The sequence below is a fragment of the Capricornis sumatraensis genome, chromosome 3 (assembly GCF_032405125.1).
Source record: "Capricornis sumatraensis isolate serow.1 chromosome 3, serow.2, whole genome shotgun sequence".
Taxonomy (NCBI): Eukaryota; Metazoa; Chordata; class Mammalia; order Artiodactyla; family Bovidae; genus Capricornis; species Capricornis sumatraensis.
Genome location: NC_091071.1, coordinates 42,229,600 through 42,253,264, shown reverse-complemented (window position 1 = coordinate 42,253,264; position 23,665 = coordinate 42,229,600). Strand labels below are relative to the sequence as shown.

General features: G+C 56.6%; 3 protein-coding genes across 3 annotated transcripts; 1 reads left to right on the top strand and 2 right to left on the bottom strand.

The window, feature by feature from the left end:
• Positions 1–2,273: 2,273 nt before the first annotated feature.
• Positions 2,274–12,237, bottom strand: IL9R (interleukin 9 receptor). The gene is made up of 9 exons (XM_068968436.1): positions 12,210–12,237; positions 9,261–9,374; positions 8,874–8,985; positions 8,616–8,794; positions 8,021–8,166; positions 7,504–7,705; positions 6,977–7,082; positions 5,678–5,762; positions 2,274–2,615 (listed from the first exon to the last, which is right to left on the bottom strand). Exons 1-9 carry the CDS (start codon positions 12,235–12,237, stop codon positions 2,274–2,276), a joined length of 1,314 nt encoding a protein of 437 aa, XP_068824537.1.
• A 5,594-nt stretch (positions 12,238–17,831) lies between these two features.
• Positions 17,832–20,771, bottom strand: POLR3K (RNA polymerase III subunit K). Its single transcript, XM_068969074.1, has 3 exons — positions 20,649–20,771; positions 19,246–19,333; positions 17,832–18,384 (listed from the first exon to the last, which is right to left on the bottom strand). The coding sequence occupies exons 1-3, from the start codon at positions 20,757–20,759 to the stop codon at positions 18,257–18,259; spliced, it is 327 nt and encodes a 108-aa protein (XP_068825175.1). The 5' UTR covers positions 20,760–20,771; the 3' UTR covers positions 17,832–18,256.
• Positions 20,772–21,041: 270 nt separating this feature from the next.
• Positions 21,042–23,124, top strand: SNRNP25 (small nuclear ribonucleoprotein U11/U12 subunit 25). The gene is made up of 5 exons (XM_068968944.1): positions 21,042–21,208; positions 21,652–21,742; positions 21,948–22,053; positions 22,411–22,485; positions 22,909–23,124. Exons 1-5 carry the CDS (start codon positions 21,167–21,169, stop codon positions 22,964–22,966), a joined length of 372 nt encoding a protein of 123 aa, XP_068825045.1. The 5' UTR covers positions 21,042–21,166; the 3' UTR covers positions 22,967–23,124.
• The last annotated feature ends 541 nt before the right edge of the window (positions 23,125–23,665 follow it).

The window sequence follows — 23,665 nt, the reverse complement described above, 5'->3', positions numbered from 1 at the left end:
ACAAGACACACTGAATGCCGCTGCAGCACACACTGAGCAGTGAGCTTCATCCTATGTAAACTCTACCGCAGTAACAGCCAAAGAGAGCGCCCTGAGCCCCCGGGCAGCCCCCGCCTCGGCCGAGCCCCCGGGGCTGTCCGCGGCCCGGCTGCTGCGGGGCCCGGCCAGCCACCCTTCGGATGCTCACGCCCCGGCCACACTGTCACTCAGCTCCTCCCTCCAGCAGCTCCCTCGTCGAGTCCCAGGCCACCTTCCCTGCCTCCTTCACAGGCGCATGGGGATCCGCGACCCTGCACCGAGGCTCACGGGGTCTCAGTGTGCAGTTGCCAAGGGTCGTCTCCCCAGAATAGGTGGAAATGAGTGTTTCCTGAGCCTTGCTGTGTATAAGCAGCTGGCTCAGGTCATCCTGAGATGCAGGCGTGGCCCATCTACAACCACCAGCCTCTAAAAGCGGCTGCTCACTCAGGCAAATGCAGGACCAAGTGTGTGAGTCAAATGAACACCGTGCCCAGCCATCCAGTCCTGCGGGGCTCAGGTCTGCAGGAGCCACACAGATGCTGTTATAAATACGCTGGCCTGGGGCTCCCCAGGGCCGGCTCCAGGAAGTGGATTCACGCTGGTATTTTTATCCTTGGTTAGAGCAGTGTGCCTGCGCCTCACTTCCGTCCACACACCTCCACTCTCTGGAAACTAAAGATACACTCGGGGTCCTGCCTGGTCCCGCCTGTGGCTCTCCACAAACCTCAGGGCTCCACAGCATGCAGTGGGGTGTGGTGGGGGGCCTGTCTGAGCCAGGGACCTGTGCCTTCAGGACCTGGGGAGGCTTTGCTTCTCTACGCTCAGACCACAGGGAGGTGCCTCTCCAGCCCAGCACCCAGGAGACAGGCCTCCATCTACCCACCTGCAATACGTCAGCACCTCCAACCTCAGGGCAGGTCCAGCCCAGCCCTCACTAAACAGGGGACCCCAGTGCCAGACCCAAGTCCCGCAGCCGGGAGGGACAGGGTCTGTGTGTGAAGCCCAGGGAGAGCGCTAGGGAGGCCCTGGAGGCACCCCGGGGCCCGTGGGCCAGCAGGAATCCGGAGACGTCTGGCAGAGGCAGGGACACTGCCCAGAAAAGGGAAGTCCTACCCCAGCACCTGCTAACGTGACCTTTTATAGAAACAGGGTCTCAGCCCATAATTCAGCCAAAATAGAGCAAGTCTTTCAGGTCAGCCCTGATCCACTGTGACGACACTGGTATAGAGAGGGGCTCTGGATACAAGGCAGGGCCTTTGTGAGGCTGGAGCTGTGCAGCCTCAAGCCAGGAATCACCCAAGCCAGGCACAGCCTGAGTCAGGCCCTCGCTGGCATCCCTGCGGCCCCGCCAACACCGTGATTCCACACTTCCAGCCCCCGGAACTACAGGACCACCAACTTCTGCTGTTCTAAGCCATCCAGCTTACGGTACGCTGCTGCAACAGCACCGGACACAGACAGGCCTCCTCTGCCCTGCCCCCTGCTCGCCAGACCATGGGGGAGGCGACAGGCAGGGCCCTTCACAGACCTAGGCCATGGCAGACGGTCCCTTCTGGCCCTGACCCTCGGGGCTCTGGCCACAGCTCGCAGCTTCCTGAGGCCCCTGGGAGGATGAGGACGAGGAGGAGCAGGGGGGGCCTTCCTGAGCTGGTCACTGAGCACCCCCAGAAACCCCAGGCAGCAGAGCCCAGCTCCTGTCTATGTCCTCTGGACCCACCCCCCCAGCCATCAGCAATTTGAAATGGCCATCCATCCCTTTTAATCTCAGTAGGGGAGGAAGCCCACGGGGGCACAGAAAGCAGACCCTCAGCCTCATCGCTGTGTCTCAGCTGTGTCCACGGGGCCCAGACTGGCCTCTTAAGGGGTGGAGGACAGAACAGGCTGTGGGGCCAACACCTCGCTTCTCCGAGGTGCCTGGGGTTAAGCCCGGAAGCAGGGAGGGAAGTGGTGGATGGGGGCCAGGATGGCAGGACGCTGAGGGCAGAGGCCCAGGCCCGCAGGTGTGGGGTGCGGGAAAGAGCCCGCCTGCCTCCACCCAGACCCGACACCTGACCACCGCATGGGTGGCCCTGCGCAGGAGGTCCAGTGCCAGTCAAAGGTCAGCTCCCGGGCCGTTGGTCCACAAGCCGCAGCACCACGGGCATGTCCACACAGCACCTTCCGTCTGGGAATCCAGGCTTGACCAGTCACAGAAAATGCCACCGGTGGGGAGGGGGGCGGCTCAGAGCTCCACGCGCTTCCCGGGAAGGCGGAGGTCAGCTCCCCGCAGAGCAGTCCAGGGCGCAGTAGTCACCGCTGCTGCCCTCGCACTGGGGGGGCACCGGTTGGGGGCAGCCCACAGGGGCCCAGTCCTCCTGCGGCAGGTAGGCGGGTGACGGCTCCCCCCACTCCACGCGTCCTGCTGGCAGCACACCTGCCGGGAGGCCAGGCCCAGGGCCGCCCTCCTCTTCCAGGCCCGCCGGCAGCCAGGCGTCTGCTGGGTCACAGCGCAGCAAAGCGATGGCCTCCCGGACACGGGCTTCCAGGAGGGCTCCTCGTGCGGGGCCGGCACGGTCCCGGCCTGCCTGGGGGCTGGCTCCGTGGGCCCCTATCCAGGTCTAGAACAGAGCAGCGGGAGGAGGGCAGGCCTCAGGAGGCGTGTTCAGGACTCAGCATGGGAGCAGCTGCCCCTTCTCCACGAAGCTCTCCAGACGGCCACACCCAGAGGCCCAGAGCACCCTGTCCACCCACCATGGGCCAGTCCAGCCTCGGCACCGGGCCCCCTCCCTCCCCACGCCCCCCTGCACGGGGCCCGGGGCTCACAGAGGCCTAAGCCAGGGTGTAGATACGGGCCAAAGACAGCCCTGCCCCTCACCCCAACCCCACGACCCACACATACGCACACACGCACACACGTGGTGCTGTTGGGCCTCGCACCTCCGGGCCAAGGTCAGCAGACCTGGACCCCTCTGTGGGACCACAGGAGGCCCCCCACCTCCAAAAGGAATCTGTTTCTGTATATAAATCAATGAAGTTAGAACACTCCCTTTCACCACGCACACACGCAAAAACTCAAAATGACAAAGGTCTAAACATAAGACACGTCACCATAAAACTCCTAGAAGAGAACATAGGCAGAACATCCCCTAACATAAACCATACTAAGGTTGTCACAGGTCAGTCTCCGAAGGCAACAGAAATAAAAATAAGCAAATGCAACCTAATCAAGCTAACAAGCTTTTCCACAACAAAGGAAACCATAAAATGAAAAGACAACATGCAGACTAGGAGAAAATATTTGCAAACAATGTGACCAACAAGCGATTAATTTTTAAAATATACAGACAGCTCATACAACTCACTAACAACATCAACAACAACAAAAAATCAAAAAATGGGCGGAAGAATGAAAAAGACGTTTCTCCAAAGAAGAAACACAAACGCCCAAGAGGTACATGGAGCAATGCTCGCCATCAGTAACTATTAGAGAAATGGAAATGGAAACTACGGTGAGGTACCATCTTACACTGGTCAGAAAGGCCGTCATTAAAAGCTGCAAAGAGGACTTCCCTGGCGGAACAGTGGGTAAGAATCCACCTTCCAATGCGCAGGACGTGGGTTCGATCCCTGGTCCAGGAAGATGGCACGTGCCACGGAGCAACTAAGCCTGTGCGTCACAGCTACTGAGCCCGCGTGCTGTGAGCACTGAAGCCCGCGTGCCTAGAGCTTGTGCTCCCCAACAGGAGAAGGCACTGCAACGAGAAGCCCACGCACAACCCTAGAAAGCGCACACACACAGCAACGAAGACCCAGCACAAACAAAAACCCATAACTAAGCAAAAAAAGCTACGAACAATAGACGCTGGAGAGGGTGTAGAGAAACGGGAACCCTCCTACACTGTTAGTAGGAATAAACGGGTCATCCACTGCAGAAAACTGTATGGATGCTCCTTAAAATAAAAAAAAAATAGAGCTACCATATGACCCAGCAATCCCACTCTTGGGCATATATCCAGACAAAATTCTAATTCAAAAAGATACATGCATTACAATGTGTAAAATTAGACAGCTGGTAGAACTTTGCTATATGAGGCAGGGAGCTCAAATCTGATGCTCTGTGACAACCTAGAGGGGTGGGAGATGGGAGGGAGTTCAAGAGGAAGGGACATGCATATATATATAATATATATATTACAAGTCAACAATATTGTAAACCAACAACCCTCCAATTAAAAATACACAATTTTTTAAAAGATATATGTACCTCAATGTTCACTGAAGCATTGTGCACAATAGCCAAGACATAGAAGCAATCTAAACGTCTATCAATATGTGAATGGATGAAGAAGTGTGTGTGTGTGTGTGTGTGCGCGCGCGTGCGCACAATGGAATATAACTCGGCCACAGAAAGAATGAAATAATACCATCTGCAAGCAACACGCTTGCAATCAGAGGTTATCATACTAAGTGAAATAAGTCAGACAACGACAGATACCATGTGAGATCACTTATACGACCCAAGTGACCGTGTCCACCAAACAGAAACAGGCTCCTGGACATAGAAGACGCGTGATCACCAAAGGGTGGGGGAGGGGTATTCCGGGAGCTGGGGGCTAGCAGACGCAAACTCTTCCATACACGAAGCATAAACAGCAAGGTCCTCCTGTAGAGCCAATACCCTGTGACAAACCATCATGGAAAAGAATTTTTCAAGAAGCTGCTTCCTCCATGGGGCCAGGGATCTCCATCGAGGGCAGCGCACACACCCTCCATCAGAGAGCCAGTCCAAGGCTCCAGACCATGTCCTGGGGGCTCTAACTAACCCCCAACAGCTGCCGTGGTTCTACAGGGAAGGGGCTGGGCGCCTACAGCCCAGAAGGGGAGTTCAGGGTAACATTTACCCCACAGCCCTGACCAAGGCCTCAGCTTTAAGCTCCAAATCCTCTCTCTCGATGACAATCTTAGAAACCATACCTTCTGTTAAGAGAGAAAAGGGCCAGGAGGAACCCAGCCTTGCAGAGCCAGCAGGGAGAACCTGGGCAGAGCCAGCCAGCAGACCCCCGGAAGCCCCGTCCTCTGACAAAGCAAGGGGCCCAAGACAGTGAGACCAGAGGCCACGCATGGGGCCCTCCTGCCGCTCCTTCTGCCTGTGGAGCAGGAGCGCCTGGCCAGCAGCGGGGACCACAGGGCCGCCAAGCTGTCCTCAGGGTGGCCTGTGAGGGCCGACGAGGGCACCATGACGGGGGTGGCAGGCCAACTCATCACACCAGCCAGCGGGCCTGGAGGGGCCAGGCCCTCCACAGTGGCCACCAGAGTAGCTCAGGGACCAGGGACCGCCCCGGGGCAGCAGCAGACGCAGCCCCTGGCACTGGCACCTCAAAGGGCTGCTGCAAACCGAAGAGGCAATGTCACAAGAATCTTCACATTTTTCCATCAGCAATGAAATCAGAGACACAAGAGGAAGAAGAGCTCCGCAACATGACAAAGCTAATTTTTCTTCTTGCCCATTTGAGTCACAGTGTGTATATATCTCTATATATACTCTACAGGCCATTGTATACACTAAAAAAGCTCTAAGCACCGACAGAGGCCCCCAAACGTCACCCAAGCCCACATCCTGGGGAGGCCAGACATCTGGGCACCCCGGCCCCACCCCAACCTGGCCCACAGGGTCACAAACCTGGAAGTCCCCGTTATGCACGCTGTACAGAGGCTGGAAGAATGGGCCTGGGGATGGCACATCCTGGTACAAGGCTGTTTTCATCCTGCAGCCAGGAGACGGCAGTCAGAGGCTGCAGAGACCTGAGCCAGGGGCTCCTTGTGGCCCTGCTCCAGCGGTCACTGCAGGGACCTTGGCTCCTTCTAGTAGCAGGCCCATCCCTGCCCCGTGTGCGCTCTCCCCTCAATGGGTCCAGGTCTGACACCAGGTACCTATGGCCCCTGTGCAGGTGACCCCACAGAACTGAGTTATACCAAGCCATGCAGTGGAGGTGTCCGGCTTTGTCCTCAGTCTGAGAGGGAGACAGCACCTCCAGAAAGCCCGCGTGATTTCTCCCTAAGCATCTATCCACCTAGGGTAGATGGTGGACCCAGTGGTCCTCCCGTGAGGACAGCACACTGGGCTCCAATCCAGCAGGTCCAGGTCAACCTCAGCAGCCTCCCCGGGGGCCTAGCCCAATTCCCCACACCAGGGCTGGCCTCAGGGGGCACAGCTCACATCGCATCCACCCGCACGTCCCGTCAGTTTCTATTCCTGAGACCCTGGCACGTCCCTCCCTTTGGCTCCATCTCTGCTTCTCCCACCAGCTCCCACACTTGCCTCCATCTGGACACTGCTGCTGGTTGCCCCGCAGGCCTCCTCCTCACTTGTACCACGAACTTCCTCTCTCAAAACATCAGCCAGGTCACATCACATGTGGCCAGGCTTCAAGGGCTTTCCTTTGACCCAAGGAAAAACCTGACCCCTCCCTCACCCAGGCTCTCTGTCCATCCGTCTCTCACCCTCTCTGCTCCCCGTCCACGCCCAGCCAGTCTCCTGCGGGGCTGGCCCTGCACCCTGTCACCTGACAATGTGATGGCTTGTTTCAGGAGGGCCTTTGTGGTCATCTGGATCTCAGCAGCATACCCCAGGGCCGGGGACAGGGGCCCGTCGAAGCCAGACGCCCAGCCCTGTGCCCACCGAAACAGGCAACGGGCTGGCCCCTCCAGAGGCAGGAGACAGGGCTCAGACCACAGCCTGGTCTCCAGGGCTCTTGGGGACACACTGCCTACCACCCCTACGCACATGGCAACTTGGGAACTCCCCACTGGTCCAGGGCAGAGACCTGAAACCCCTCCCCATCCAGGAGCATGCGGGGAAGGGCCACAGGTTTGGACCTTCAATGCACCGTTGACCCCATGCCCAAACATACACACACACTCCCACACACAATCACACGCACATCAGCACATGCTCTCACAAACATCACTGGCCACCCACCTGGGCGACAGTTTGAACAGTAAGTAGGTCAGGCTGCTCAGCAGGAGGAAGAGGGACACGGCGACCAGGGTGCTATTGGATTGCCCCAGAGCAGGGACCAGGCGACCTGCGGCGAGAAGGACCAGGGCTGTGTCCCTCTGACTCGCCTGGCAAGGCATCCAGCCGACGCCTGGGCCACAGGGAAAGTACCGGACAGGCCCTCTTCACGCCTGCAAGAGCACCTTGGTGAGGCACACGCCCCTGGGCCTCGCCTTTTCCATCCACAGAGTCAACAGGGTCTGCGATCCTTCAGGACCTCCGTCCACGGGGTCAGCCCGGCTGCTCTAAGCAGACGAGGCCACGCCCGGCTCCGCAGGCAGCAGCGGGCCTGGTGTGCAGCCTGGGGCCACAGTAGCTCCCGGGAGACCCCCAAGCTGACCCCGTTGACCACCTCAGAGAGAGGGAGTAGGAGGGGGAAAGGTGGGACACTCGGAGGCAGGCAGGGGCCCCACCCAGACCCCAGGGGCAGCGGCCACAGCAGCGCCCACCTCGTCTGAGGGGGGCGGCAAAGCAGGCAGGCTGGCTCCAGTCACTCCACACGCCCTCGTATCGCTCTTCCTCCGCCACCTCGCCCTCCAGGGCAGCTATCTGGACGCGCAGCCGGGCCTCATAGGCAGAACCGGAATCCAGCTCGGCGGCTTCAAGTTTGAGCCAGGTCACCCCAACGATGTGATCCTTGTGCCGAGCCCACTGGGGATGAGGACAGTCGGGAGATGCTGGTGGGGAGACTGGGCCGTCAGCCCTAGAGGACATGCATGCGGGGACGCTGCCCATGTCCACAAGCTTACATGCATTCACTTGCGTGCACACTCATCCCCACAGGCAGGCCCTGTGGACATGCGCACACACACACAGAGGCACACTCACCACTCTGCACTCACACACCCTTGGCTCTGGCCAGTGCCTGCCTCGTAATTCCAAGGTGAAAGCACCCTGGGTGGGAAGAACAGCATCTCCTGCTGCTTCCAGGACAGACGGGCCCCAGGGTGGGCAGCCCAGCTTCACCTCCCAGGCTTCCTCCTGCCTCTTGAAGGCCAGCTCATAGCTTAGGAGCATGGCTAGTGGCTCCAGAGCAGGATTGACGCTCCAGGTCAGGACACAGTGCTCAGAGCTGACGTTGCTCTGCAAGTCCGAGGGGGGGTCCAGCTTCACTGAAACAGAGCAAAGCCACGTGAGGGTGTGTGGGTCAGCACGCCCAAGACTGGGGATCAGAAAGATTCCCGGGAAAGATGAGGGTGTGACCAAGGCCCTCTCGAAAGAAAGGCCTCCCTGGGAGACTGGTCCAGAGAGGGCACAGGTGGGACGAGCCAGCCCGAGGCAGCCAAGGTGCGTCTCGAATCTAAGCTGATGTGCCTGAAGTGCATTTCAAGGGACTCACGCTGCAGCTTCAGCCCCAACTCAAAGCCCTGCTCCTTCATCCTCCTCTGGACCTGAGCCCTCCAGCAACCAGTGGGCCCACCCCTCGCCCCCCGGTCCCCACCTGCTGCAGCCCCTGGATCTGTCTGCAGGGACTGGGCGCACTGACTGGGTGGCGGGGGTTATGGGCGGTGGGCTCTGTGGCCAGGGGGTTCCCAGCCAACACACCCAACCCAGGTCTCACCGTGTCTCCGGGGCAGATACTGTGGGTCCACCAGGCTGACCTGCTCCTTCCCGGAGACGTGGCGGTGGAAGGTGATGGTGAAGTTGTCAGCAGGCACGAGGACCTCCTCAGGCGGCAGCTCCACGGTGCACACGTCAGCCCAGAAGACACACTTGTGCTTGCTGCCCGGCACAACGTTGCTGGAAAGGATGCATGTGGGCACCAAGGGACCATGGCCCCCCCAGCTCCCTGCCCTCTGCCCCCGCCCTCCGGCCTCACCTGGTGAAGAGCAGCCAGGAGCCGACCCCCTGGCCCGGCGCTGGGCCAGGCCAGCGGCACTCAATCCTGAGGACGTTGTTATTGTGGCAGGTGAAAGCCCCAGGCCCCGGCCCTGGGAACAGTAACCGTGGCAAGTCCACCGTGGCTGCCTCGGGGCAGGGCCGGGGTGGGGAGGGCCTGGCGCTGACCCTCTCTGACAGGGCAGGCCCAAGAGAAGGAGCCCCGACATGACCACGGCGGGGCTGGGCATCACAAGGGGACGGGCTCTGACCGTGTGCCCTGGGTGGGGCTGAAGACCCGACTGGTCTGCGGAAGACAGGCACCCGCAGCCCAGACCCTGCCCCACTCTGCACCTACACCCCCCGCACGCCCTGAGCCAGCCCTCACCTCCTCTGTCCCCCAGGACAGGGACCCCCAGGCCGAGCCAGGTGCAGATACAGGCGCAGAGCAGGAAGCAGGTGCCTGCCTCTCGCATCAGAACTTCGCTCTGCAAGGCCCAACCTGGAAGAGGCTGGGCTGAGGGGCTGTGCTGAGAGCACCGGCCCCCCGAGGTGGCACTGTGGGGAGGGCGCTTCAAGCAAGCCACCACCCACTCCCTCATCCCATCCCGTGAAGGAGGCCGAGCACCGCAGGGGAGCGGCACCCCCCGGAGCTCAAGCTCAGGCCTCCCGGGTCTGAATCAGCCACGTGTCCAGGTCTGTCCAGCAGGCAATGCTCTGAGCCTGGGCCCCAGGTCCCTCCTACAGGGGAGGCAGGGTTGGGGGAACACAGTTGTGGACAACAACCGAAGGGCGGATCTGCTGGAGCCCCTGGTGTCACACCTGGGCCAACTGTGCAAGGTGTATCATCCATGCTGAGTTCCCACCAGAGCCACGAGGGGCGCGGAGCTGACCTCAGGGCTCTCCCCCAGGACAGCAGAGGAAAGGCAGCGGGTGTCCACACGCCCGCCAGCACCTCCCACACTGTTGCCACAGGCCTGTCCTGAGGAGCCCTGCAGGGACAGCACCCCGGGGTGGGGCTCCGAGTGCAGGGGGCTGGGTGCGAGGAAGCACCTGCTGACGCCCTGTCACCCCATTTTTGCAGCCCCAGATGGTACACTGATAGCTCCTTCACAGGAAGCAGGGCCAGCCTGGTTATGCAAGCCTGATGGGTGATAAGGACTCTCAGAAAAGCAGGAGACAAGCACAGACCGCAGCACGGAAGCGCTCAGAGCCCACACCCACTCTCCCAGCAGCAGACGCCCTCCCCCACCCGCCGCAGCCTCCTCATGGACCCACAGGACAGACCCCTGTCGGGTCAGCAGGTAGGAAGACCCCACCTGCCCCTGGACTGAAGCATCACCTGCCACAAACCGCCCAGCAGTCACAGGTGGAGGGAGCTGGCTCTCAGGGAGCCCGAGATGGGGTCAGAGGGGGCACCAGGATGCCGGGGGCGGGAAGCGGGCACCAGGATGTGGGGGGGCAGGGCGCACTTAGGATGTGGGGGGCAGGGGACATTTAGGATGTGGGACAGGAAGAAGCGCCAGGATGGCCCCAGGGAGGCCCAATCACACCCAGAGGAGACAGGCCGTGGGGCGGCCGCGACGCAGGATGGGCCCCCACGGGAGAGTGGCCCCACATGCCCGTCCTGCGGGGGCTGGGCTGACATCCCCACCCAGCTCGTGCCTTCCCACTGGGCCGTGGACACGGCCTTCAGCACACAGCACTCTGGCCCCTTTCCCCAACCCCGTTTCCTCCCTGGCCTCGGGGTCAAGGTCTAGCCAGATGACCACCAGCCCACAGCCTGCCTCCCGGCTTCCTGGCCCGCCATGAAGTCATGGGCTGCCATGCAGCTGGACCCCTGCCGGGACCTCACAGGGTCGGCTCCCCGGGCTCACCAGGTGAGATGCCCGCAGGGTGGGGTTTATGCATCGCACCACACCCTCCGGATTGGCCTCACCCACTTCCTGTCCCCTTTCACACAGTCTGTACTTTTAATGGGGACAGAGGGGTACCCCGTTACTCTCCCTGCCCATCCCAGGGGGTGGGATGGAGGCTGCGGTTGAAATGGCACTGGTCCACCACTGCCCTCACTGCTGGGAGAGGAGGAAGGAGTCCAGAGGCTGGCTCCCGGGGCAGCTTGGACCTAGGGGAGGCGGACCTGAGACACAGGACGAGGCAGGAAATGGGAGCAGGACCCAGCGCCCACGGCAACCCGGCACCACGGGGCAAAGGGCCAAGGACCCTGCTGGGCAAGGGCAAGGAGCAGGGCGGCCAGGGCAGGGAGGCCACCTGTCCTGGGACGGCCGAGCTGGACAGTCACCTGCCTCAGGGCAGTGGACATCCCGGGACACGGAGAGGCCAGGCCAGAGTCAGGGAGAGGCGCAGGCGGGATCCAGGGGCCTTGGGTGGAGGCCCAGAGAGCAGGACCCAGGACAGAGGGAGGAGGGGGCTGAGGCTGGAAATGCCTCGGGACGAGCTGCTCACTGCACCCACCCCCCACCGTTGCTGCCTTCCGCCCGAGGCGCCGTGCACGGCATGGCTGGAAGGATGCAGACAATGGCCTGGGGTTCAACGAGGGGGGCGCTCTGCTCCACTCGTGCCCACCAAGCCCTGCCAGCAGCCCGCACTGGCCGTCCGCAGCCCCAGCATCAGGCTCCCCCAGGGTGTCTGATTCATGCTGCACCCTCCCACCTGCTCCTAACTGAAGAGACATCCCGACCCTCCCCCAGGCCTGCCCTTGCCTGGAGAAGATGATGTTAACGCCTTGGGCCCCTGGGAGGGGGCTCTGGAACATTCGAGCACGAGCCCTCTTCGTCTCCGTCTTCGTGGCTGCATAGCCCTCCTGGAAGCCTGCCCTCTCCTGCTGCCCTGCCCACAGGTCCCAGGGAGGGTCCACAGACTCCTCTTCAGACCTAAAGCCCCTCAAAGGCATGGGCGAGAGCAGAGGCTTTACCAGCCCCAGGACTGAACCCCGTCTCCACTCACAGTCGTCCGAGCTGAGACCACCTGACCCCAGAATGCCCATGCACTGCCCCCAAGAGGTCAGGAACTACCCTGCCCCTAAGCCTACCCCCAACTCCACCTAATGAGCTCAGTGCCCGTCCCTCTGCCCAGTGGCACCCACGATGCTCACAGGCCAGGCCAGGACGGCCCACCATTCCTATAGCACATGTCTGTCGCCAGGAGAAGCCCAAGGCAGGACAGAGTTGATGAACCAGGGTGGCCTCCCAACGCCCTGCCGCCCTTCCAAGCGTGGCCCCCAGGCTCCTCCTGAGCTTGGGGCTTGCGGGCCACCTGCCCCGTCCCCCAAAGTCCACGCTGACCTGAGTGGGGGAGAACCCCAGGCGACACTCACCTCTCCAGATGCACCTGCCAGTGCCCATGGCGGGCATGATGCTCCCCTGAGACCTGCAGGTGGCTTGCCACCCAGCCGCCCCTGCACTTGCAGCAAAGTCCCTCTGCCTGATTCAGGAGATAACTGCACCGACCAGTGACGTGAGCCTCGCGTGGGAGGCTGACACAGGCCGCCCACATCTGAAACCACGAGAACGAGAGCACGGCAGCTGGCCTAAGAGGGGCGAGAGGGGACCAGCACCCACCATGAACCCCACCTTCCACCCCCAGGGACGGCAAGCTGCCACACGTGGGCCTGGGGACCATCCATCAACTGGCAGGTGAATGGGGCTGCTCACTAAACTGGCGCCAGGAAGCGAAGACACAGGCCAGGCTCAGAGCAGCGCCTGTCTCCCAGGCTGCCGCTCAGGCAATCCCTGAGCACCGGGTTGGGTAGAGAGGGGGTCAAACCCAACAGTACTGCAGGCTCGCTCAAGGAAGGAAAGAAAAGATGGGAGTCCGCGCCCCCGCCCCCAGACAGATGGCCCCGTGGGAAGTCGGGCACAAGTCCCTCCAGACCACGTCTACACTCCAAAAAACACTCGTTTAACAGCCACCTCGTTGCTCTGGCTCTTTTCAAATTCTTTTCAGAGAAGCACATAAAAAGCTACCTCATGCCTTTACTGGTGGTAGAGACCATGGTTTAAACCATGGACAATTTCACTGTTGCCTACATCCGCTATTTCAATTTAATGGACATATATGTGTATATATAATGGACATACAACACTGCACTCGTTTCTGGTGTAAACATGCCATTTTAAAAGAGTAATTCCAGGCCTGGATCTCTAATCACCAGGATGAGTGCCGTACAAAAAAAAAAAAAGTGCTGGGGCAACCTGTCGGGCCTAAGACCTCAAAACAGATGCTGCCAACCAGTCCTCTAGAAATACACGGACTTATGCTCCCATCAGATATGTAAGGATGCCTGCAGTCCTCACCAAATGCATTTGACAGCAGTCTTTTAAATCTTTGCCAATCTGATAGGCAAAGACGTTTCAATGTTGTCTTAACTTGCACTTCCTTGGTTATCAGTAAAGATAAGCATCTTGTCATAAACTTATTGACTGTACGTTCTTCAGTTCAGTTCAGTTCAGTCGCTCAGTCGTGTCCGACTCTGCGACCCCATGAATCACAGCACGCCAGGCCTCCCTGTATGTTCTTAGGGGTGCCAAATAAGGCTGTACTTTAGCGTGCCCCTGTGCCTGAGTTTACGTATAAGTGTGTTTGCGTGTGTCTGTTCTGTGCATTAACCCAGCTGAGGGGAGATCTGGAGACACCAGAGCTGCAGCTCTCTGGAGTTGGAGAAACCAGGACCCACGGCAAGATGGCATCAGAGGCTCAAATCCATGACACACCTTAGGAATGACCAGGAACACGATCACACTTCCAACATTTAAATGTTGATCATCTTGGCCCCTTACACCCTTTCATACTCACTGGTGCCATCCCTGCCCTAGTACCCTTATCAAGAGAGCTTCCTTCTCTCTCAGGCTAGAACTCACTCCCTGAGACCAACAGACCGCACACCAGCCGCACACGACCCACAGGACAGCATGCAGGCTAGAGACGGGAGAGCATGTCACAGACACTGAGATGCATGAAGGCCACTGCCTCTGCCCAGAAAATTTTCCAATGCCACAGCCTGGCACCCCACCACCTCCTGTAACACGCAGTTCAGTTCAGTCGCTCAATCGTGTCCAACCCTTTGTGACCCCATGGACTGCAGCATGGCAGGCCTCCCTGTCCATCACCATCTCCCGAAGCTTACTCAAACTCATGTCCATTGAGTCGGTGATGCCATCCAACCATCTCATCCTCTGTCGTCCCCTTCTCCTCCTGCCCTCAATCTTTCCCAGCTTTTCAAATGAGTCAGTTCTTCGCATCAGGTGGCCAAAGTATTGGAGTTTCAGCTTCAGCATCAGTCCTTCCAATGAATATGGACTGATCTCCTTTAGGATGGACTGACTGGGTCTCCTTGAAGTCCAAGGGACTCCCAAGAGTCTTTTCCAACACCACAGCTCAAAAGCATCACTTTTTTGGTGCTCAGCTTTCTTTACAGTCCAACTCTCACGTCCATACACGACTACTGAGAAAACCACAGCTTTAACTGGACAGACGTTTGCTGGCAAAGTAATGTCTCTGCTTTTTAATATGCTGTCTAGGTTGGTCATAATACACAGAGATAAACAGAAAAGCAAAATCTGCAGATGCAGGGGAAACCTCAGACACAAAGACAATACAACCAGGGCCACTAAGTATCTCCCGAAACTCAGCCCCTCGAAAGACAGGCACAAAGAATAACAAGCGCCACTGGTCAGACGTGCCCTAAGGACGGGACACGCGGAGCTGCATACGTCTTCATACCTGACGAGGAGGACCAGCCCGGGGGCAAGCCCGCCCCATTAGAGAACTTGTGATCGAACACCAGTTACAACAGAAAGTGCGCAGGCGGCCTGTGGTTAGGACTCTGCGCTTTCACTGCCCTGCGCCCAGGTTCGCCCTCTAGTCCGGGAACAGAGATCTCACGTGCTGCGCCTGAAGGCCATAGATAAATTAAATAAACAAAGAATAAGTTTGTATATTTGCAAATGGCTGGGGAAAAAATAAAGAATTACATGCCACGTGGAACGACTATGAAATTCAAACGTCAGGGTCCACCTTCTGGAACACGGCCTGTGCGCGCTGTCTGCAGCTACCCTCGTGCGCTCACGGCTCAGCAGCGATCTTACCAGTTTCAAGGCCACAGTGTTTCACAATGCTTCTGCTCGCTTGCTTACACTGCACACCCGTCATGTCACAGTAAGAAGACAGGGCTCCGAATGCCCTGTCTTTAAGGCACAGGGCAGTGTGAGCCACTGTGTCAGCGAGCTGGGTGGCAGAGGAGAGTGTCGTGCGACAACACTGCAGTGTTCGACATCACCTGGCTAAGCACTCCTCTGGCGCGAGTCTCAACACAAAACAGAATTCCTTCACAAGAAATAAAAATGAGGCAATGGAATTAAATCTTCCAGGGACCCATCATCAACCCAGGAAGGAAAGCCGCTGAGGGTGACTTAGAGGTGTCTGATTGCAGAAGTTGAGGGAAGTGTGTCCAGAGAAGATGCATTTAAGACCATCTGTTTTTGGTCAAGAACAGCTGTTCTGAAAGCTAAGGACACTGGGAGCAACGTCACATCAATTAAAAAATGAGGCAGATAATCTGAAGAGCCTTTCCTCGGTTCTCAGTGGCTCCAAACATCACCGGACCTGGCCCTCTGCCGCTTCCGCAAGGAGTCGATGCCTTGAAGCCAAGCAGGGAAAGGACTGAAGAATGAGCTTCTGGGCACAGACCAAGGAAACAACTAGCAACTCATGTGGGAGCACTCGCAAAGCCGAGAAAACGTGAACGCCAGAGAACGGCACCTGGAAGCTGCTGCCGAGCCTCATGGCTGACGGGTGAACACAGGTGCAGCGCGAGGTTAGTTGGCAGCCTTGTGGAGGACATGTCCACAGCCTGTAACTCGTCACTGCACTGCTTACCCGCAAACACGCTGAGGACAATACCTGTGTCTCTCACCACCAGCAGCTACTGACCCATCGGCAAGGTCACAGTGACCCGCATCTGCCCCCCGCCCTGAACCAGGGTGAGGAGACGCACACGTGCAACTTAACAAGAAACACTAATTCGGTTACACAAAATGGTGTGCATTCCTTTCATCAAGGGGCTCGTATAACAAACACTGCAGGGTTACATACTGAGCTACTCTGTAAGACCTCGCTTCCTTGTGTCTTTCTTGATTGTGACTCTTGACCCACAAAACCCAAAATACTGACTCTTGACAGAAAAAGTTGTGAACCCCCGAAATAGACTATTACTATCTTCGTTTTACACAGGAGAAAATGAAAGAGGTTCAGCAACTGACAGGCAGGCAGGCTAACTTCAGAGGGCATGACCTTCACCGCTGACCAGGCTGCCCCCAATAACAACCGAAAACAAGAACAGACCCCTGAAGAAACATAACTGATGGCATCAGTTCATTTCAGTTCAGTCGCTCAGTCGTGTGTGACTCTTTGCGACCCCACGAATCGCAGCACACCAGGCCCCCCTGTCCATCACCAACTCCCGGAGTTTACTCAAACTTATGTCCAGCGAGCCGGTGATGCCATCCAGCCATCCATAAGAAGACACTAAAGCGACACCCACAGGACAAACACACGTTTGCAAAAACAGTGCAAACTGTTCTGAAACAGAAACAACTGGAGACAAGGGGCTCAGGATCTGGTCAACGTGTTCTAACAGGAAAATACAAATGTGATCCATAATCATTTCAAAAAAAAAGATTCATAATTTCTCGAAAAGCAGACTTCCCTGGTGGTCCAGGGGTTAACAATCTGCCTGCCAATGAAGGGGATGTGAGTTTGATCTCTGGTCCAGGAAGACCCCACGTGCCTGGGACAACTGAGGCTGTGTGCCAGCGCTGCTGAGGCCGGGCTCCACCGCCCACCAGCCATGCGCCCTAGAGCCCGTGCTCCGCAACGAGAAGCCTGCATGCAGACAAAACAAATCAATAAAATTCAAAATTTCCTGAATTATACAAACTATACAAGCTCTATAAGACAACAATTTTCAAAAAAGTAAAACTCTGGGATTTTCCTGGTGGCCCAGTGCTTAAGACTCCACGCTCTCAATGTAGGGGGACAGGTGCAGTCCCTGGCTGGGGAACTAAGATTCTGCATGCTACAGAGCAGGACAAAACAGTAATAAAAAGTTGGAAAAAAGCAAGAATCTGTATAAAAGTCTTAAATTTAAGTCCCATTATTTCGTAAGTGAAACTTCATTATTAGGCGATTTGGCACAGGGAACCATATTCAAAATCCTGTAATAAATCATCATGGAAAAACATACAAAAAAGAATATGTACACATGTCATGAATACATATACACTCATGTGTATGTGTGTCTATATATGTGCGTATAACTGAATCACTACACTGTACACCAAACACTACTATCACATTGTGAGTCAACTATAAAGTGAAAGTTGCTCAGTCGTGTCTGACTCACTGCGAGCCCATGGACCATACAGTCCATAGAATTCTCTAAGCCAGATACTGAAGTGGGTAGCTATTCCCTTCTCCAGGGGATCTTCCCAGCCCAGGAATTGAACCCAGGTCTCCCGCATTGCAGGCAGATTCTTTACCAGCTGAGCCACAAGGGAAGTAAACTATAATTCAACAAAATAAAGAGAGAGATTTGGAAGCAATTAAATTTGAGGCCCTGAGCAAGAAACAAATCTATCAATAACCAAAATCCTGCCCCTGTGAGCCTAGAGTGTCCTTTTTCTCTTTAGAGTAGAAAGATGGATGTAGAAAGTATTAAAAAACATACAATCTAATAAATGTACTGCAATTCCAGGAAACAAAAATACAAATAATAATTAAATAGAAATCCATGTTATTAGCAATTCCGTAACCAGTTTGGCCCTAAACATGGCAGTCGGTTTTGGGATTTATGGTTTGATGTCTACTTCTTAAGGCATTTAAAACACTGACAAGGTGATAACAAGACTGTTAATTTTAATTAAATATTCAGGATAAATTTTAATTAAATAAGTTTGCAATTAACAGTTAAATACTGAGGGGCATCTAATGTACTAAACTTATAAGTTTTACTTTATTAGTTATGAAACAATGTAAATATTAGAGTGTTGGCTGATGGTAGGAGAACATCAACTGCCCAATAAACATGAAAGGGGAAGAGCAGGACCTTAGCAGGATGCACTCAGTGACGGATACTCCTGTCCACACACAGCATGGGCAGAATTTGGACATTCTGAACATCAAGGAGTTAATCTGCTGACTGGGAGGCGGGCTGTACTTCCTGACTCCCCAGGCAGCCACCCTTAAAGGGTCAGCTTTCCACCACACCAGCCAAGACCCTCAGGACACACAGTTCACACTCGCAGCTGGGAATACACCCTGGACAGTAAAGCACGCAGACGCTGATGCAGCTGGGCCATCCTGCCCTTAGTCCCGCCAGCGGTGTCCACACTGAGCATTGCAGCACTTGTAGAAGGTGGTCATGGGCTCATCTGCAGAGCGGGTCTGAAGCTGCATGAAATAGGCTCGAGGATGTTCACACTTGGGACACGGCTCTGGCAACAAGAACAAACAGTGACCCACGTTTACTAAAAAAAAGAAACGATCCTCATGATCAACATGCTTGTTAAAAGTGGACATTTCATGAAACACAGCAGCAGACACTCCCCAGCTCGACTAGTATCCCTTGCCTGAGGTGCCCTGCAAGGTTTTCCTGCAAGGGAGTGTCATTCCCACGGTGCTCTCACAACTGAGGGAAGGAGACCTGTGATCTTGATTGTACTTTTTTCTTTTTTAATTTTACTTTCACCGAGATTTCAATTCAAGAACCTTGCTCTTGATGAAAACTCCTTCAAACACTCAGACGCTATTTGGTGTGTAATTCACCTCCCAGTGACAAATTCTGCCCATGAGAGATTTTTAACAGAGCAAATCTGGACGGTCCCCTCTGGGGTAAAAAGACAGTACTAATCGCCCTGAGCTCCTCCTCCTCTCTGGCCTGGTCGTGTCGAGGGCTCTCTTTCCTTCCTTGGTCACATCTGTCACTATCAGAGATGAATCAAGACTCAAATACTTACTTCACAGAATATTTAGGGCATTTTAATACTCTTTACCTTTGACTTTAAAAAAAACTATATTAGAACAGAATCCTTACACTGATTTTTTAATTACTCCCATCAGCATCAATATGAGATCACCCTGAGACTAACTCAGGGCTGAATTACTCCAAAGCTTGTGCCAATACTGTCTGCATAACAAATACATTAAAGAAGAACACAGTTTCTAGTCTCAGAAGCCCACCTGATACATCACAGACTCTGCTCTGCAGTGGCACAGCCAGCGGACTCATCCTTACCTACAGCTCCTGGCTGCATCCTTACCCAAAGCTCTGAAACAGGACAGGTTTTCTCTCTCACCTGCAGTAGAGTCAACATTCTCCCAGGCAGCTGCTCCACCAAGCACATCATCCACTTCTTTCAGCTTTGGATACTTCCGATTTGTTACCTAACAAACAACAAACAGCAGGTCTTCAGACTCTCCCAGGAAGTGACCAGTACAAAGCCAGGTCACCAAACCATGCCTTCAAGTATCACCCCAGACTCTGCTTCCTGCCTTCAACATGAAGGGAGGAATACTAAAGGAAAGCACAATTCCTGCTGTCACCGAGCAGGAATCGCCATGAGCATCAGGAGGATCCACAATTGGGATGTCCCCATAAAGAAACTGTGAGGACTGCATGAAGCAACAAAGCAGGAAAGGAAACGGCTCTGGTGTGACCCTCTTGTTCTCCCACCTCTACAATACTTGGTCACTGAAATAAGACATCCGAAGACGACTAAGGCCAAAGTGGAGCACTTGGCAGGGTGGCCCAGCCACTCTTCCCAGACACAGCTTTTTCTAACTATTTTCCAGGTTTTACCAGCCGTCCTTGAAATGTCACCCTTCATAATTTCAAACTCTAAACTCCCACAGCACAGCTACATGGTGGAGCAGTATATAAACATTAAGAATGAGGTAACACCGGAAAAGGCGATGGCACCCCACTCCAGTACTCTTGCCTGGAAAATCCCAAGGACAGAGGAGCCTGGTAGGCTGCGGCCCATGGGGTCGGGAAGAGTCGGACACGACTGAGTGACTTCCCTTTCACTTTTCACTTTCATGCATTCAAGAAGGAAATGGCAACCCACTCCAGTGTTCTTGCCTGGAGAATCCCAGGGACGGGGGAGCCTGGTGGGCTGCCGTCTATGGGGTCACACAGAGTCGGACACGACTGAAGTGACTTAGCAGCAGCAACACCAGCGTGCTCTACTTCTAAAAATTATTACAGGTGTTCTAAAAAGGAAAGACGCATTATCGATGGAAAGCAACGAGTTATAACACAGTATGTATCATTCCGTACTGAATACCCAATATATTCCAGATGTTCAGACTAGAACATAAGAGGGAACAAAAACTGAAAAATGTATACCCTAGTGTTAACAAACAAGGCGCACAAGTAAATTATAAACCGCAATGGAAGGCAAACGAGTCCTATTAAAAAATAAGATTAGGAGAAGGGCGAGGTGGAGAAAGAGGCTGCAATTTTAAATAATCCTTCGGGTAAAACCACGAGCGACGAGTGACATGGGTACAGAGGGGAAGAGCGACCAGGGCGCAAAAGCCCTACACAGGCCCCGGGAGCAGCGCGTGGCAGGCGGAGCGCCACGGGGCGGCCGGCAGGGCCCAAAGGGCGCCGATCCAGGCGGGGAAGGAGGCGGGGAAGGCCCGGGCCGCGCGGGCGCCTCGCGAGAGCGTCGGCCTCCGCGCCGCGGGCGCCCACCTTGCGCGTGACGTTGTGCACGTAAGGGCAGGTGTTGCATGCGAAGCGGTGGCAGCGCGGGCCCTCCTCGACGATCAGCCCGTTCCCGCAGCCCGGGCAGAAGAGCAGCATGGCGGCTACAGGCTCGGCGCTCCCGGCAGCGCCCGCGGCAGCACGGCGCCGGCGTTCCCAGCGCCCGTTGGTCCCCGCCCCGCCCCCTGCCAGCCCACCAATAATCACGCCGCCTCCCCGCCCCCAGGGAGAGCAGTGGCTGGCCGGCTCCCAGTAGCTCATCTCTCATTGGTCCTCGAGTGGCCCCGCCCCCGACGCCCCGAAGGTGGGGATATAGTAGCCGTCCCGGCGCGTGCGCGACAACCTCTGTCGCGCGGACCAGCTGTGCGGGCGGGGCCGGCGGGAAGCCCGGCGCCCTGGAGGAGCCGCAGGTCGCGGCGCGGCCGGAGCCGCAGGACGACGAGGAGGACGAGGAGGAGGCGCTGCCGCACTCCGAGGCGGTGGACGTGTTCCAGGAGGGCCTGGCCATGGTTGTGCAAGACCCGCTGCTCTGCGACCTTCCGATCCAGGTGCGCGAGGGCCGCGTCGTTCCCCCGGGCGGGGGTCGGGGCGCGGACGGACCCTAGGACCGCCGGGGGCTGCGGCCTCGGCCTGGGGAAGGCGTTTCCGAGCGTAGCGGAGCGTCTAGGCAGAAGGCTCCTGCCGGGCCTGAAGGCGAGCGAGGCTTTGGCCTCGGGTGCGAAATTTAAAGGGGCGCCGAAAAACCGACTGGTCAGGACATTTGACATGTCAGCAGTGTTTTAAAAACAACCAGAAATTGGTGTGCAGAAGCCTGGGGTAAGCAGAAATAATGTAATTTTCAAGTAAAAAGTAAAAGATCGATGTTTCCGTTTTCCGTTCTCCTCAGACTTCAGGAAGGTTCTGCCTAACTTTATAAACGCTGTCAGCTTGTCTGCCTTTGTTGTTCTGGGTGGTGAAGAGAGCTCCCACCTCCATCCTTGGTCTTTTCCAGGTTACTTTAGAAGAAGTTAATTCCCAAATAGCATTAGAATACGGCCAAGCAATGACAGTGCGAGTGTGCAAGATGGATGGAGAAGTTATGCGTAAGTGCTGCCCTCCCGCTCAGGCAGAGCAGTCTGAACCTTCACAGGAGAGGATGTTAGCAGGGCTGGTGGGTGGAAACTCCCGGCTGTGCCCAGGCCTGTTGGGCACATCCACTCCTGCCCAGACTTGAGCTTTGGGAAGTAACAGAGCTTCTGGGCTCTCCTCTTGCCACCTGACGCTGGGGATCTTCTCCTGCTTGTGCAGCTGTGGTTGTAGTCCAGAACGCCACGGTCCTCGACCTGAAGAAGGCCATCCAGAGATACGTGCAGCTCAGGCAGGAGCGCGAGGGAGGCATTCAGCACATCAGCTGGTGAGTGGAGCCTCGGCTCCTCCCTCAGCCCTTCCTGGGAGACGGGGAGGATGTGCTGGACACAAACGAGCCTTGTCATCTCCTGGGCTCTGCTCAGGATGCGGCCTAGAGCGTCGAGCTCCCTGTCCCGAGCCTTTAAAAGGGCAGGTGTTCCTGTGCCTGCGGGCCCTGCCCTAGCTGCTCCTCTTCTCCATTACCACGCGGGCAGCTGGGTAGCTGCACGTGGGGACACCTTAGGGCGTGCCATGTGTCTGGATGTGGCTTCCCTGGTTAGAGGAGACGCTACCAGCCCCTCGCCTGGGTGCTCTCAGCCTCCTAAATCACCCTGCTTGTGGTTTACTGAATTCCCATCTGTAGGTCCTACGTGTGGAGGACATACCACTTGACCTCTGCGGGAGAGAAACTCACAGAAGACCGGAAGAAACTCCGAGAGTAAGTTCAGGCTCCGTCTTGAGCCACAGGGAGCTATCCCATCTGTGGCCCTTTTGTTCCCCAGGCCCTGCCATAGGGCCGGGGTTTCCTCCAGAGGCCCTTAAGAAAGGAGGGGTCTTAAATCCATCCTGAGGAGTGTGTGAGACCAGGAGAGTCCCTGACTGGACTGAGGCTGTCCTGCAAGGAACTCCCTGGAGGCCTCCCTGCCCAGAGGACAGGAGGCAGAGGAAATGTGGCCATTGAGGCTGCAGAGCCAGGAGAGAGGGTTATGAGTGTGCATGGCGGGGGAGCATGGCCCTGCCCCCTCCTCACCTCCCCAGCACTGTGCTCTTCCTGCCTGGCCTCTCTCATCCCACACAAGCCTCGGAGGAGTCACAGCTGGGCCCTTGTGTAGGCTGGACTCTGTCTTTCCTTCTCTTTCAGTTACGGTATCCGGAATCGGGATGAGGTGTCCTTCATCAAAAAGCTGAGACAGAAATGAATCTCTAGACTTGGACAGCTCTGTGTGCAGGCGGCTGAGCTCTTCCCTGGCAGAAGGAAGCCTTGGGCCACTGTGCCCTTTCCCCAGATGGGTGGGAGAGAGCCTGACCCCAGCTGGACTCGCCTGGACTCTCAAGTGAACCCTGATCCCAGGGCTGTGGGCCTGGCCCCGTGTACAGAATAAACCCTGTTTGCTTTGAGGTTTGGAAAGTCATGTCCCCATAGAGGGGCACAGGCAGGGACCCTGCCAGCGGTCACACCATCGGGATGCTGTACCTGAGCCCTTGGCCACCACCCCGCTCCCCAAGCCACACACACCTGTCATTTCTGCAGCGAGGAGGAAGTAAAAGCAGAGTGCCGGCTCTGTTTCTACTTGTGAGGAACAAGGGCGTCTGAGCCCAGACTGGTCAGGGCCTCCAGCTTCAGCCCATGGGTGCCTGGCTCCTAGAAAGGGACGTGGCCTGGCTGCCGTGGGGCACTTCCAGGTGTGCGTGGGGAAGTGTGATATTCCTGGGTCCTTGTCCGTTTGTCACCTGCCAGTCACTCTGCAGAAGGGGGACAGAGTGTGCACACCTGGCCGAGGACCTCCAGGGAGGTGGACCTGACATGAATGCCCTGTTCTGGGAACTTGTGGGTGGGAGGCCTGGGGCCTGAAGGATGTCCTTCCACAGTACCCAGCCGGAAACCAGAAAGGAGGCGG